At 58.0% G+C, this 12773-nt stretch overlaps 2 protein-coding genes across 6 annotated transcripts; one reads left to right on the top strand and one right to left on the bottom strand.

Moving 5' to 3' along the window:
- Positions 1-71: 71 nt before the first annotated feature.
- On the top strand, positions 72-8686 carry WDR6 (WD repeat domain 6). The gene is made up of 7 exons (XM_043886526.1): positions 72-369; positions 4188-6681; positions 6783-6866; positions 7146-7262; positions 7349-7467; positions 7562-8153; positions 8289-8686. Exons 1-6 carry the CDS (start codon positions 270-272, stop codon positions 8020-8022), a joined length of 3375 nt encoding a protein of 1124 aa, XP_043742461.1. The 5' UTR covers positions 72-269; the 3' UTR covers positions 8023-8153; positions 8289-8686.
- DALRD3 (DALR anticodon binding domain containing 3) lies at positions 8217-12631 on the bottom strand. 5 transcript variants are annotated; one of them, XM_043886529.1, is made up of 12 exons: positions 12510-12631; positions 10996-11243; positions 10620-10915; positions 10233-10489; positions 10058-10137; positions 9849-9977; positions 9532-9602; positions 9378-9439; positions 9189-9271; positions 8905-9087; positions 8709-8828; positions 8217-8604 (listed from the first exon to the last, which is right to left on the bottom strand). In XM_043886529.1, the coding sequence occupies exons 2-12, from the start codon at positions 11149-11151 to the stop codon at positions 8317-8319; spliced, it is 1725 nt and encodes a 574-aa protein (XP_043742464.1). In that variant the 5' UTR covers positions 11152-11243; positions 12510-12631; the 3' UTR covers positions 8217-8316. The 5 variants fall into 5 exon arrangements, 4 of the variants coding, with proteins under 4 accessions (XP_043742464.1, XP_043742463.1, XP_043742462.1 ...); XM_043886528.1 differs by lacking the exon at positions 12510-12631 and having other exon boundaries at positions 8217-8453; positions 8536-8604; positions 10996-12085; XM_043886530.1 differs by lacking the exon at positions 12510-12631 and having other exon boundaries at positions 8312-8453; positions 8536-8604; positions 8709-8802; positions 10996-12085.
- Between the last annotated feature and the right edge of the window lie 142 nt (positions 12632-12773).

The raw sequence follows: 12773 nt of genomic DNA, 5'->3' as shown, positions 1-12773 counted from the left end.
TACAGTGGGCGGGGCGGGGCGACGCGGGCGGGGGGGTGGGGCTTGTTGTACGTCACGTGACGGGGGCGATTCGGCCCGGCCAATCCCAGCCCGACGGCCTGGGGCGGAGGGCGGTCGTCATTGGACCTCGGCGGCGGCAGCCCCTGCCTCTGCTACCTGTTGCTACGGGCGCCGTAGAGCTGCAGCGCAGCAGCACGCGGGAAGGCTCGTCTCGCGAGAGCTCTCCTCCTTTCTTGGCCGTGGCAGCTGCAGAGGCTCGGGGGACCGCCATGGACGCTCACGAGGACTACGTTTGGCCGCGGGCAACCTCGGAGCTCATACTCCTCCCGGTCACGGGTCTGGAGTGCGTGGGGGAGCGGCTGTTGGCGGGTGAGTTGTGGTTCGAGGCGCGCGCTAGCGGAGAAGAAACCGAACGCTCGCCTGGGGAGGGGCCTTAAGAACAAAGGGATGCCCCGAGTAGGAGGAGGACGGGCGGCGGGCGGGAACCCACGGCGTGGCGGGGCTGAAGCGCAGCCTGAGGAGCCCAGGAAACAAAGAGCTGAGGTGGTTCCCGAGGCCTTTCAGAAACTGCAGGTGATGCGGAGAGGGCGGCTGGGGACGGGGGAAAGGTGCAGGTAAACGTGGTCGGCAGGGGGGGGGGGCGGGGGAAAGGAATAAGAGACGCTTGTGGACGAGTCAGGCGGGGGATTCATCGTTCCAGCGAGGATGCGGGGGGAGCTCGGTGAAGAAGCCCCCCGTGGGCGGGCCCAGAGTCCGGGGCGTGGCCTTTCGGGGAGTGGGCCAAGCCCAGAAGGGGGTGTGGCCTCTCGAGTGTGAGAGAGGGGCGGGTGATGCTCTTCCCTAGATGGTGGAGATGAAGAGCCTCTGACCAGCATGGGGTCGCGGGAAACTCGAGGATGAGAACTTTCTGAGTAGGCCAGTGCTCGGGGAGGCGGAGGCTGAGGCCCCTACCCAGATGGTTGCGGTCTAGGCAATCCCATGTCGGTGCCTCTTCTGAGGAGGGTCGGCTCGGGTAGGACAGGGACCCGAGGCGACAGAGCCCCGAGGAGCGGTGGAGTCCGACTGGAAACTACTACTAGTGATTTATGTTAGAGCTGCTGAGTTTAATAAGGGTCGCAAGGCAGGGCACTGGCTGGAAAGCCTTGAGTGAGCTGCTCCCAGTCCTAAGAGGGGTGGATGTATGGGGGTGAGAGATGAGGGCGGGCGATGACCCAGTTTTGATTTGCTGTGAAGGCTCTGGGAGCCCAAGTTTCCTACCATGAGCTAAACTCCTAAGGCTCCTAGAGGAGGGAATAGCTAGGTAGAAAACTGAAGAACCAAAAGAGTAAAGTCGGGGAAGACAGGGTTTAAGACAGAATTTGCCACTTTGTGGAAAAGAGGCAATTCTTGTGAGGATTCAGCAGGCAGAACAGAAGAGCTTGTCTAGGTGAAGAGGCTGGAGAAATGAGCAGAGACCAGTCCATTTCAGCCATCGATCTGACTTATCCCTAGGGGCATAAAGCCCCATTGAGAAGTTTTAAGCAGGGGAATGGCTTGTGAAATTTAGGTTAGTAAGCCTTTAAAGTGAATTCACCTACTCCCATTATTTCCAAAGTGACCTTTCTATTGACAGTTCTCAAATCCCACCCCTGTAAACCTATAACCTGAATTCCCAGCCCTGTTCTCATGTGAGTGTCAGGCTCAAGTGCACAAGGGCCTACAAATTGTAATACTCCTGCTGGTGTTCGAGCTCAGGTCGGGGAACATCAGTCACTCAGGTGCCCAAGCCCGAGAATCTGCCTCTCTCACTCCCCAAGCCAGTCTGGTTGATACTGCACTTCATACATGTAGCATGTGTCTATGTCTTTTCTACCTTTATTGCCATCATTTGAGGTCATGCAGCTAAGCCTCCCCAGCCCCCTCGGTAGGTAGCATTCTCTGTAGCTCATCCTGGAACCTTTTGTTTCCTGTTCTAGCCATGTCCCCCAAAGCTCATGCTCATCTCAGGGGCCTCAAAATTGATGTTTCCTCTGGCAAGAAAGGTTCAAGCCCTCTCCCTCCTGCCTGCTGTTCCTTTGACTAACAACTGCTGATCCTTGATTGCTGCACCTAAGTGTTATGTTCTCAAGTCGGCCTCCCCTGGCAATCACCCAGTCTGGTTAGATTAGACCAGGGTTTTTCGGCCTCAGCACTATTGATGTATTGGGTCATACCATGCTTTGTGTGAAGGGCTGTCTACATTGTAGGATGTAACTGCATCCTTAGCTTACCCTAGATGCCAGTAGCACACACAGCTCCCAGTTGTAACAACCTAAAATGTCCTCAGACATTGCCACATGTCTTCTGGAGGGCAAGTGTCCCTCTGTTGAGAACCACTAGAGTAGACCTTCCCATTTTGTATTTTTTTTTAATTTGGCTGCAGCGCACAGAGTGTTTGGTCTTCATTGCAGCTTGTGGAATCTAGTTCCCCCCTGCATGGGGAGCGCAGTCTTAGCTGCTGAAACACTGGGGAAGTCTCTCGTTTTATATTCTTAAAGTAACCTATATAGTTCTTTCCTGGAACTTATCAAAATGATAACTATGTAGTGTACTTCTGTGATACTGTTTTAGAGCTTAAATATTTATTTGGCTGTGTCAGGTCTTAGAAACAGACTATTATACAGTAGGTCCTTGTTGGTTACCTATGTTTTGTATAGTAGCATGTATATGCTGTCGTTTATGGGGTCGCACAGAGTCTGACACGCCTGAAGCAGCTTGGCAGCAGCAGCAGGAGTGTGTATATGTTAATGCCAAGCTCCTAATTTACCCCTTGCCTACCCCATTTCCCTTTCAGTAACTACCCTGTTTCCCCTTCAGTATCCATAAATTGGTTTCTGAAATTTGTCAGTCTGTTTCTGTTTTGTAAATAAGCTCATTTGTATCTTAAAAAACTGTTTGATTGCACCCTATGGCATCTGGGATCTTAGTTCCCAGCCCAGACCAGGAATTGAACTCAGGCCCTCCATTGAGAGCACAGAGTCATAACTGCTGGATTGCCAGGGAATTCCCTGTTTGTAAAACTTTTTGATGATGACTATTCTCACTGGTGTAGTCATACCTAGTTGTAGCTTTGATTTGCATTTCTCTGATAGTGATGTTGAGCTTCATGTGTGTTTTTTTTTTTTTGGCTATCTCTTGTGTGATAGTGTTTAATGTCTGCCTAATCTGCAGAAGTGGGGTTTTATTCACTACTCCAGCATATCGTTCATTGTCTGGTTTATAATCAGTGTTAAATTTAAAAAAAACAACTTTTTTTTGGCTGGACCACACTGCTTGTGAGATCTTAGTTCCCCAATGAGGGATCAAACCCAGGCCCCAGCAGTGAAAGCTCCAAGTCCTAACCACTGGACTCAAATAAGTGTTTACTGAATGTCAAAAGGTTGAGATTGCAGGCTGGGAATATCTCTAGTTAAGAGGTGATGTCCTGGACCGAAGTCACTGTGGTCGATTGGATTTGCAAGCTCTTTAGAAAGTGAAATCTCCAGAACTTGGAGAGAAGAGGTGGACAGTTAAGAGGAATGGGCCTCCCAGTTTGGGGCTGGGGTTGGGCAGAGGACGGTAATATTAGGTCATTGGGGTGAGGAGCATGGAGTGAACTTGAGGATGAGCTAGTAGACGGACGTGCCTGGAGGGCAGCCAGGTGGCACCTGAAGCTCACAGGAGTGTCTGCTTCCAAAGTACGGGCTGCTTCTCCCCACTGATACTGAATGTGCTCACATCTTCTGAGATACAGAGAAGCTGTGTCTTCTGAGATACAGAGAAGCTCCTGGAAATCAGGAGGGGTTCTGCTGTGGCCCGGAGGTGGAATGCTTGACTTATCAGTTGTGCCTGTTCCCTGGAGGAGGAGTTAGTGTGAAGAAGGTCAGTGAGGCCAAGGATTTGGGGACTAAAGCTGAGGATTCCTGTCTGAAGCATGAGAAGTTTGGTGGGATAAGGAGGAGATGGGAGTTTGACAAATTCATGGTTGAGCTGAGTATCATGGGTAACTGACAAGGGGCTCAGAGAGCGCTGAGAATACAGCTGAAGCTGAGAGCAAGCTCAAGCCTGCAGGATTGAGTGACCTAACACATTCATAAGCTACCTGGTGAGCAGTTCCCTTGCTCCCTGTCTCTTCTTTGCCCATGAGAATTAGAGGAGGGGTTCTGATGTGGCTCTTCGCCTCTTTCCAGGTGAGGGGCCAGATGTCCTGGTATACACCTTGGATTTCGGTGGACATCTGCGGATGATGAAGCGCGTGCAGAACCTGCTTGGCCACTATCTTATCCATGGGTTCCGAGTGCGACCAGAACCCAACGGAGACCTTGACTCGGAGGTCATGGTGGCGGCGTTTGGCAGCAAGGGCCTCCGAGTTGTGAAAATAAGCTGGGGACAGGGCCGCTTCCGGGAGCTGTGGCGCTCTGGCCTGTGGAACATGTCTGACTGGATCTGGGATGCCCGTTGGCTCGAGGGGAACATTGCCTTGGCCCTGGGCCACAACTCGGTGGTGCTGTATGACCCTGTGGTAGGGTGCAGCCTGCAGGACGTGCCCTGCACGGACAGGTGCACCCTCTCCTCGGCCTGTCTGATCGGAGACACCTGGAAGGAGCTGACCGTAGTGGCTGGCGCTGTTTCCAACCAGCTCCTGGTCTGGTACCCAGCAGCTGCTCTAAAAGACGATAAGCCCGTAGCCCCCGACCGACGGGTCAGTGGGCACGTGGGGGTCATCTTTAGCATGTCTTACTTAGAAAGCAAGGGCTTACTGGCCACAGCTTCCGAGGATCGAAGCGTTCGCATCTGGAAGGTGGGTGACCTGCGGGTTCCTGGGGGCCGAGTACAGAATATTGGGCACTGCTTTGGGCACAGTGCCCGTGTCTGGCAGGTCAAGCTCCTTGAGAATTACCTTATCAGTGCAGGAGAAGACTGTGTCTGCTTGGTGTGGAGCCATGAAGGCGAAATCCTCCAGGCTTTCCGGGGCCACCAGGGCCGTGGGATCCGAGCCCTTGCGGCCCACGAGAGGCAGGCCTGGGTGATCACTGGGGGTGATGACTCAGGCATCAGGCTGTGGCACCTGGTAGGGCGTGGGCACCCGGGTTCGGGGGTCTCTTCGCTCTCCTTCAAGTCCCGCAGCAGGCCAGGTGTCCTCAAGGCCGTGACGCTGGCTGGCTCGTGGAGAGTACTGGCCGTGACGGATGCAGGGGCCCTGTACCTCTATGACCTCGAGGTCAAGTGCTGGGAGCAGCTGCTGGAAGACAAGCGCTTCCAGTCCTACTGCCTGCTGGAGGCAGCCCCGGGGCCTGAGGGCTTCGGACTGTGTGCCCTGGCCAGCGGGGAAGGGCGCGTCAAGGTCGTCCCCATCAACACTCCGACTGCAGCTGTGGACCTGACCCTGTTCCCAGGCAAGGTGCACAGCCTGAGCTGGGCCTTGCGAGGCTATGAGGAGCTGCTGTTGCTGGCATCGGGCCCCGGCGGCGTGGTGGCTTGCCTGGAGATCTCTGCGGCGCCCTCTGGCAAGGCCATCTTTGTCAAGGAGCGTTGCCGCTACCTCCTGCCTCCCAGCAAGCAGAGGTGGCACACGTGCAGTGCCTTCCTCCCCCCGGGCGACTTCCTGGTGTGTGGGGACCGCCGGGGCTCCGTGTTGCTCTACCCCTCCCGACCAGATCTGCTCAAGGATCTTGGGGTGGGGGGCAAGATTGGGGCGATTACCTCAGCGCCCGGAGCAGGCAGTGGTGAGGGGGAGCCCCCCTTGGCTGAGTGGGGCCCTGTGTCCACCCTCCCTTCTCTGCACGGGAAACAGGGTGTGACCTCGGTCACCTGCCACGGTGGCTACGTGTACACCACAGGGCGCGACGGTTCCTACTACCAGCTCTTTGTGCGAGGCGGGCAGCTCCAGCCAGTGCTAAGGCAAAAGCCCTGTCGGGGTATGAACTGGGTGGCTGGGGTCCGTATGGTGGCCGACGGGAGCATGGTCATCCTGGGTTTCCACGCCAATGAGTTCGTGGTGTGGAGCCCCCGATCTCATGAGAAGCTGCACATCATCAATTGTGGCGGAGGGCACCGCTCCTGGGCCTTCTCCGACACCGAGGCAGCGATGGCCTTCGCCTACCTCAAGGATGGCGATGTGATGCTCTACCGGGCTCTGGGTGGCTGCACGCGGCCACATGTGATTCTCCGGGAGAGCCTGCACGGCCGGGAGATCACCTGTGTAAAGCGTGTAGGCACCATCACCCTGAGGCCTGAGTCTGGGGTGCCCAGCTTCTTGCAGCCTGACCACCCGGAGCCCGGCGAGCCTGTTGAGCCCGGCAGTGAGGGCCCTGGCCTGATAGACATCGTGATCACGTGCAGCGAGGACACCACCGTCTGTGTCCTGGCGCTCCCCACAGCCACGGGCTCAGCCCACGCGCTTACAGCAGTCTGTAACCACATCTCCTCGGTGCGTGCAGTGGCTGTGTGGGGTGTTGGCACCCCGGGTGGCCCTCAGGATCCTCAGCCAGGCCTGACCGCCCATGTGGTGTCTGCGGGGGGCAGGGCTGAGATGCACTGCTTCACAATCATGGTCACCCCAGACCCCAGCCCCCCAAGCCGTCTTGCCTGCCACGTCATGCACCTTTCATCCCACCGGCTAGACGAGTACTGGGACCGGCAGCGCCACCGGCACCGGATGATCAAGGTGGACCCGGAGACCAGGTGAGGCGCACGGCCAGACAGGAGCGAGGGGTGGGCACATGAGGGCAGCCCTGCGCCGCTGCGGCCAGGCTCCGAGTGACGTCTGTCTGTTGTCCCTGCAGGTACATGTCCCTAGCTGTGTGTGAGCTAGACCGGCCTGGCCTTGGCCCGCTTGTGGCTGCCGCCTGCAGTGACGGGGCAGTGAGGTGAGTGTAAAGCACTGGTCCCCAACCTTTCTGGCACCAGGGCCAGTTCATTTGTCTGCGGTGGGTGAGGGCAGTGGATGGGGATGAGAGTTCTGGTTTTGCCTGCTGTTCACCTTCTGCTTCCTGGTCTGCTTCCTAACAGGTCACAAACCAATACTGGTGTGTGGCTCAGGGGCTAGGGCTTCTTAGTGTACAGGACCCAAGGAGCCTGGAGGCAAAGGAAAGGATGTACAGATGTTCAGAGTGGGTTCTGAGCTGGACTACCCCCCGCCCCCCCAGGCTCTTTCTCTTGCAGGACTCTGGGCGCCGACTGCAGCTGCTGGCTGAAACCTTCCACCACAAGCGCTGTGTCCTCAAGGTGCACGCCTTCACACACGAGGCACCCAGTCAGCGGCGGTGAGAGGGCCTGCGCGGCGGTCCCACCTGGGCTGGGGGGCTCCTGTTGCCTTCCATCCCCTCACCCAGCTGCCTCTGGTTTCCAGAAGGCTGTTCCTGTGCAGCGCAGCCACCGACGGCAGCTTGGCCTTCTGGGACCTCACCACCCTGCTGGACCAAGGCTCCCCTGCTCTGGAGGTTGCAGTGGACCCTGGGCTGCCCTTCCGTGAGTAACTACACTGCCACTGTGGCTGTCCCCCTGCCCCCTGCACGCATGCAGCTGTGTCAGGCTAGGTCCTGACCACTGTCCTCTCCTCCAGAGCTGGGCAGCCCCTGCCTGACTCTGCAGGCTCACAGCTGTGGCGTCAACAGCCTGCACACCCTGCCCACCCGTGAGGGCCACCTTGTGGCCAGTGGCAGCGAGGACGGCTCCCTCCACGTCTTCGTGCTTGCTGTGGAGATGCCCGAGCTGGAGGAGGCTGTGGGGGGTGCCGAGCTGCTGCCCCAGCTGCAAGTGCTGGAGGAGTACTCCGTCCCCTGTGCGCATGCTGCCCACGTGACCGGCCTCAAGATCTTAAGCCCCAGCCTCATGGTCTCGGCCTCCATCGACCAACGGCTGACCTTCTGGCGCCTGGGGCACGGTGAACCCACCTTTATGAACAGCACAGTGTACCACGTCGCAGATGTGGCCGACATGGACTGCTGGCCCGTGAGCCCAGAGTTTGGCCACCGTTGTGCTCTGGGGGGCCAGGGCCTTGAGGTCTACAACTGGTACGACTAAGCCATCCCGCGGTGGCCGGCACGCTGGGCCTGGGGCCTGCTCGCAGAGTGATTGTCTGTGCCCACGCCTGGCGTGCCCAGAGGGGAGGAAGAGGCAGCCGCGGGTCCCCGACTCCAGAGCAGGCGCTGAAGGTGAGTAGGGTGCCACCTCGACAGGCTAAGTGTACGCCCCGCCCCCTACCACGGGACAAAACCTTGTCACACAAACTATTTATTTTGCCTCCAGATTGCTAAAACAAATCCAGATTTTTTTTTTTCCCCTTTCAGTTGCTGACTTTGTGGACATTCCTGGATCCTAAGGCCTCTGTGGCCTTAAATGTGACTCAGCGGAGGGAGACCCAGCATGGCCAGCCCAGTGTGGAGCACTTCTCGCACGGCCCGCAGAAGCTGCAGACGGGCAAACATCTGACTGAACAAGTGTGGCCGCGGCTCCTGGAGGAGAGGAGGCGGCTGGTCTCATCCTTTGCTTTCCCGGTACCTCCCGCCCCCACCTGCCCTTCTGCCGTGCACTTACCCCTAGGATGTGTACCCGGTTATAGTATGAGCTGAAGTCCATGCTGAGCTGTACCAGGAACTTGCATACCTAGAGACAGAGACCAAACTGAGTCACTAGCCCACCCCTCCTTTTGTACCCCAGATCAGAATAAAGAATAGTGTGTGCAGTGTGTCCTGCCCTTCCGTCCTCACCATCTCTGTGCGCGCAGTGACGTGAAGCCCTGGGGCGGTGCAGGTCAGGGTCAGGGCTGCTGTCTGCCTCAGCAGGTCTGGGAAGGGGAGGATGCTGTTGAAGAGTAGCAACCACTCACCCTGTGGGGGAGAAGGGCGCTGGGAGGGAAAGGCCCGAGCTTCCCACACATGTCAGCTACCCAGGAGGGGCACGCACCTCGTCACGCAGCAGGGAGAAGTCTAGACTGCTCACAGGCGGGAAGGTGGGGTACAGACCTTGTTCCACGCTGCACTTGTAACCCTCAAAGAGGGTGGCAAGACGTGCACAATTATACATGACAAAGGTGCCACTTTTGCTGCCCTTGGTGGAAATGCTGCTGTCAGCCAGGGCCAGGAGAAGCTGAGGAATAAAGGTAGAGCTGCACAGGGAGGACCACCGCCGCACACTCTGTCCCCCAACTCCAACCCCCAGCCCTGGTCCAGCAAGATGCCCAGGCTCACCTGACTCTGGGGGGCTGTGCTGAGCATCTCAAATTTAATGGTCGCCACAGAGAGAACGCTGAAGATTTCCGTCCAGGCTGGGTCTGAGAGAGTATGATCGATCAGTCAATCTCTGCAGGCAGAGGCCAAGGGGCATGTGTGCAAATGACCCCCCCTACCAGAAGCACAAGCAGGGGCTCCCAGGCGCACCTTGTTCCAGGTCCCTGCCATGCTTCACTGCTGACGCCTTGCACACCTGGGCGTGCCGGAGCCTGCATCGAGAAAAGAATGAGAGGGGGATGGTGGACAGAGTCCCCCCACCCCACTGCCCTGGCGTGCTGGCCTGCCTTCCAGCCTCACTCACTCGTAGTACTCGGGGGCAGTCAGGGTGCTGGGCGCACCAGCTGCTTTCACTGGGCCACAGACCAGGTGCTTCTGTCAGGAAGACAGCAGGGGTCAGCCACGGATGATACCCTCCAAGAACCTACCTGTGTTCCTGGACTCCCCCAGCTTCTGCCCTTAAGACCGCTGTCTCAAGTCTAGGGCCCTCTCCTGGCACCTGCTGCATATGCCTGAGGTCCCCCTCAAGGTCAGGTGTCACCTTCTGGACCCATCAGCTAACAAGTGGGTTTCAAGGAATCCTCTCAGGTTGCAGTGAGGAGGTTACCACCACTAACCTACCTGTCTGAGAGGAGCCTGATGATCCAACTTCCACCAAAGCAGGTCCAACTTTTGTTGCTGGAACTCCTCCTCACAGCTCACTACGTGTAGGACCATGTAGCTATCTGCACCAGCATCTGGGGCCGCAGCCTATAGGGCAGGACAGTCACTGTCAGGGAGACACCACATCCGGTTTGCCAGAGGCATACCAGGGTGGGGCAGTCACTAACCAGGCCTAGGGACCTGTCCTCGGCCCCAGCCTGCACAGCCTCCTGCAGCTCGGCCAGCAAAGAAAGCAGATCCTCCGACACTGGGAAGAGAACACACGGCTGAGGCCGGCCGGGGAGTGCGAGGGGCGGGGGGCGGCGTCCCTACTTTCCGGCCCCGCTAGGATCCCGGGCCTACCCAGACAGCTGTCCACATTGGGGTCATAGCCAGCTGGTCGTCCCCGTTCCTCCATCAGTTCCTTCAGGCACACCCGACCCAGGGTGTCAGGGGGCAGGGTCCCAGCATCACGGGCCGGGGAGAGCTCTGCAATCGTGCGATTCCTCAGGGCTTCCGTCGGGGCTTTCTCTGAGACCGCGGGCCAGTCCACCCGCAGTTGCTGCAGGAAGGTCGGCATGTGCGGGTCCCGCACAGCGGGGACTCGGCGCACACTCACCCTGCGAAGCGAGGAGGCCGCCTCAGCCTGAGCACCTGGCTCAGCTCGCTCCGACTTCCCACTTGGAGCGGCGCAGCCCGCCCCCGCCAGAAGCCATCGCGCACCTTCGTTCTGGCCCGGCCCTCACTCACCCGTGAGCTTGCAGAACTCGCGCCAGGTGGTCCGCCACGAGCACGGCACGGAGCTGGCTCAGGCGGAGGGCGCTGGGGCTGCCGCGCAGCGCCGGGCAGTGCAGGACGACGCGCGGGGTAGGGGCGGTGAGGGCGGCGGGCTCGATATAGGCGGCCACGGAACAGAGCACGCGCTCAAAGACCGCGGACCGCTGCAGCTGAAGCGCCAGCCCCGCCGGGGTCGGCGCGCAGCGCAGCACAGGGGCCACGCCGGGACCCTGTAGACCAACGATGGCGTGAACCACGCCCTCGGGCACCTGCGGGAAGCCAGGCAGGTGAGCAGGCCGCTGCGCTCCCACCTGTCTCCCGCCCACGTCCCCGCCATGCGCGAGCCTACCTGGTCGTCCCCAAAGCGCGCCTGCAGTGCGCGGCGCGGTGCCAAGAAGTCTCGGGCACGCAGGTGGCGGGCGTGCGTCTCCTTGAACCACACTGGGCCGCCAGACCCCAAGGCCGAGTTCAGGGCTCCCAGCGTCTCCTCTACCCCGAGGCGCATGGCTACCGGAAGGGGCAGGCGGGACCGGAAGCAAAACGTCGAGGCGGGATTTCCGGGAAGGCCAATTGGTTGGGGCGGGGAGGCAGGGACTCCTGAGTGGACAGTGGACAGTTGCGCTCGCTCCATGGCCCCAGCCCTACCCCCGCGTGGTCCACCTGACTGGTCCCGACTAGGGTAAGAAATCTCGGGGTCTACTCCGGACTTGGGGCTCTCTCGCTGTTGCCCGCAGTAGCAACAAGGGAAAAAATCCACGCAATCCGGTAGGGCCCAGGCAGGGTTGTCTCTCTTACATTTATGTTATTTGTATAACGTTGCATTTGCTCCATGTACACATGATCAGTGGAGAAGGAAATAGCAACCCACTCCAGTTTTCTTGCCTGGAGAATCCCCATGGACCAGCTGGCGGGCCACAGTCCATGGGGTCACAAAGAGTCGGACACGACTAGTGACTAAGCACACATGATCAAAACGCCTAGAGTTACAAGTGGATTCTGAAATAGGGCAGGTAGCATAAAAGACACTTTCATGACCTACTGAAAAAAAGTCACATTTTTAAAGGGATTTGTGTTCTTCAGTTTCAGGTTATTTGCAAGCATTCCTTCCTTTGAGATAGGGGTTGTCTTTTACTCCTGATGTGTCCACTCTGAGAGAATTGCTGTTTTTCTTCTCTTGAATCTTGAATAATTAGAACCATCATAATAGTTTCCAGAAGCTTTTAATGCTTCTCCTTTAACCTGTTGTACTGTAACAAGGACCCTCCCATTTCCTGGTTTAGACTATGAGCCATTGTGGGTCAAATAAACAATGTGACCTGAGAAGACCCAGCTTAAGAACAGTTCTCTGAGCGTCCAACTCCTACCTCTTTCCTCCTTCCCATCAGGGCTTCTCAGTGTCTTCACTTAACCCTTTTTCTCTTTTAATAGGGATGGGACGTGAGGCACTAGAACACTGTGCAGCAGAGCACTGACACCCAACCCCCTGGTCTCTGCCCCGGAGCAGTGAGTAAACAGCTCAGAATATAGAGGAACCCAGAGGCAAGAAAAGCTTGGCAAGACCCCCTTCTGGGCTAGGGCTGCAAGGCCCCGCTGGGAAGCTCCGAAAGAGCACTGGGCGGACACGACATTCCCGATGGCTTCTTGGGTGCCCACTCAACGGGAGTGATCGTGTCATTCCAAAGCGCTTTCCATGCCTCACGAGCACGACCAGGGGATGGCTGCTAACATGATTGGGGGTCTGGAGGCCAAGATGGGGACTTCAGCTACTCTAAGTGCATTAAGACGGTTGGCGGTGGTTTTACCCCAGGAAGTGAAGGGCTATCTTTAGCGACCTGCGGGCTGAGGCGGCCCTGTGGGACTCACCGCCATTGCAGCCCTATCCGGAGGCCCTGGGTCCTCCCTCCCTCGCCAATGCTATCTCGGGCTCCAAAGGTGGCCACCGCCTCGGCTCTCTGACGTCTACGCCTGTCACTTCCAGCTTGAGGGCACACCTGAGAAAGAGACGGAAACCAGAGCGACCCAATAAATATGTCTGGGGGTCAGGGGCTAGCCTATCCCACCTGGGTCGGGACGCTGCTCAGGCAGGAGAGCAGGGAACGAAATCCAAGCGCAGCTGGAATGCTCTGG

Source organism: Cervus elaphus, chromosome 24 (assembly GCF_910594005.1).
Source record: "Cervus elaphus chromosome 24, mCerEla1.1, whole genome shotgun sequence".
Lineage (NCBI taxonomy): Eukaryota > Metazoa > Chordata > Mammalia > Artiodactyla > Cervidae > Cervus > Cervus elaphus.
Note: the sequence above shows the minus strand (reverse complement) of the source record. Positions and strands in the feature narration are given on the sequence as shown.

Excerpts from the sequence above, each read along its gene's own strand:
- DALRD3 (XM_043886527.1), bottom strand. The coding sequence starts at position 11,277 with ATGGAGCGAGCGCAACTGTCCACTGTCCACTCAGGAGTCCCTGCCTCC. Across the intron at positions 9,603-9,848 it reads ATCAGGCTCCTCTCAGACAG|AAGCACCTGGTCTGTGGCCC; the intron begins GTAGGTTAGTGG and ends TCTTCCTGACAG. Across the intron at positions 9,440-9,531 it reads ACTGCCCCCGAGTACTACGA|GCTCCGGCACGCCCAGGTGT; the intron begins GTGAGTGAGGCT and ends TTCTCGATGCAG.
- WDR6 (XM_043886526.1), top strand. The coding sequence starts at position 270 with ATGGACGCTCACGAGGACTACGTTTGGCCGCGGGCAACCTCGGAGCTC. Across the intron at positions 6,682-6,782 it reads AAGGTGGACCCGGAGACCAG|GTACATGTCCCTAGCTGTGT; the intron begins GTGAGGCGCACG and ends TTGTCCCTGCAG. Across the intron at positions 6,867-7,145 it reads TGCAGTGACGGGGCAGTGAG|GCTCTTTCTCTTGCAGGACT; the intron begins GTGAGTGTAAAG and ends CCGCCCCCCCAG.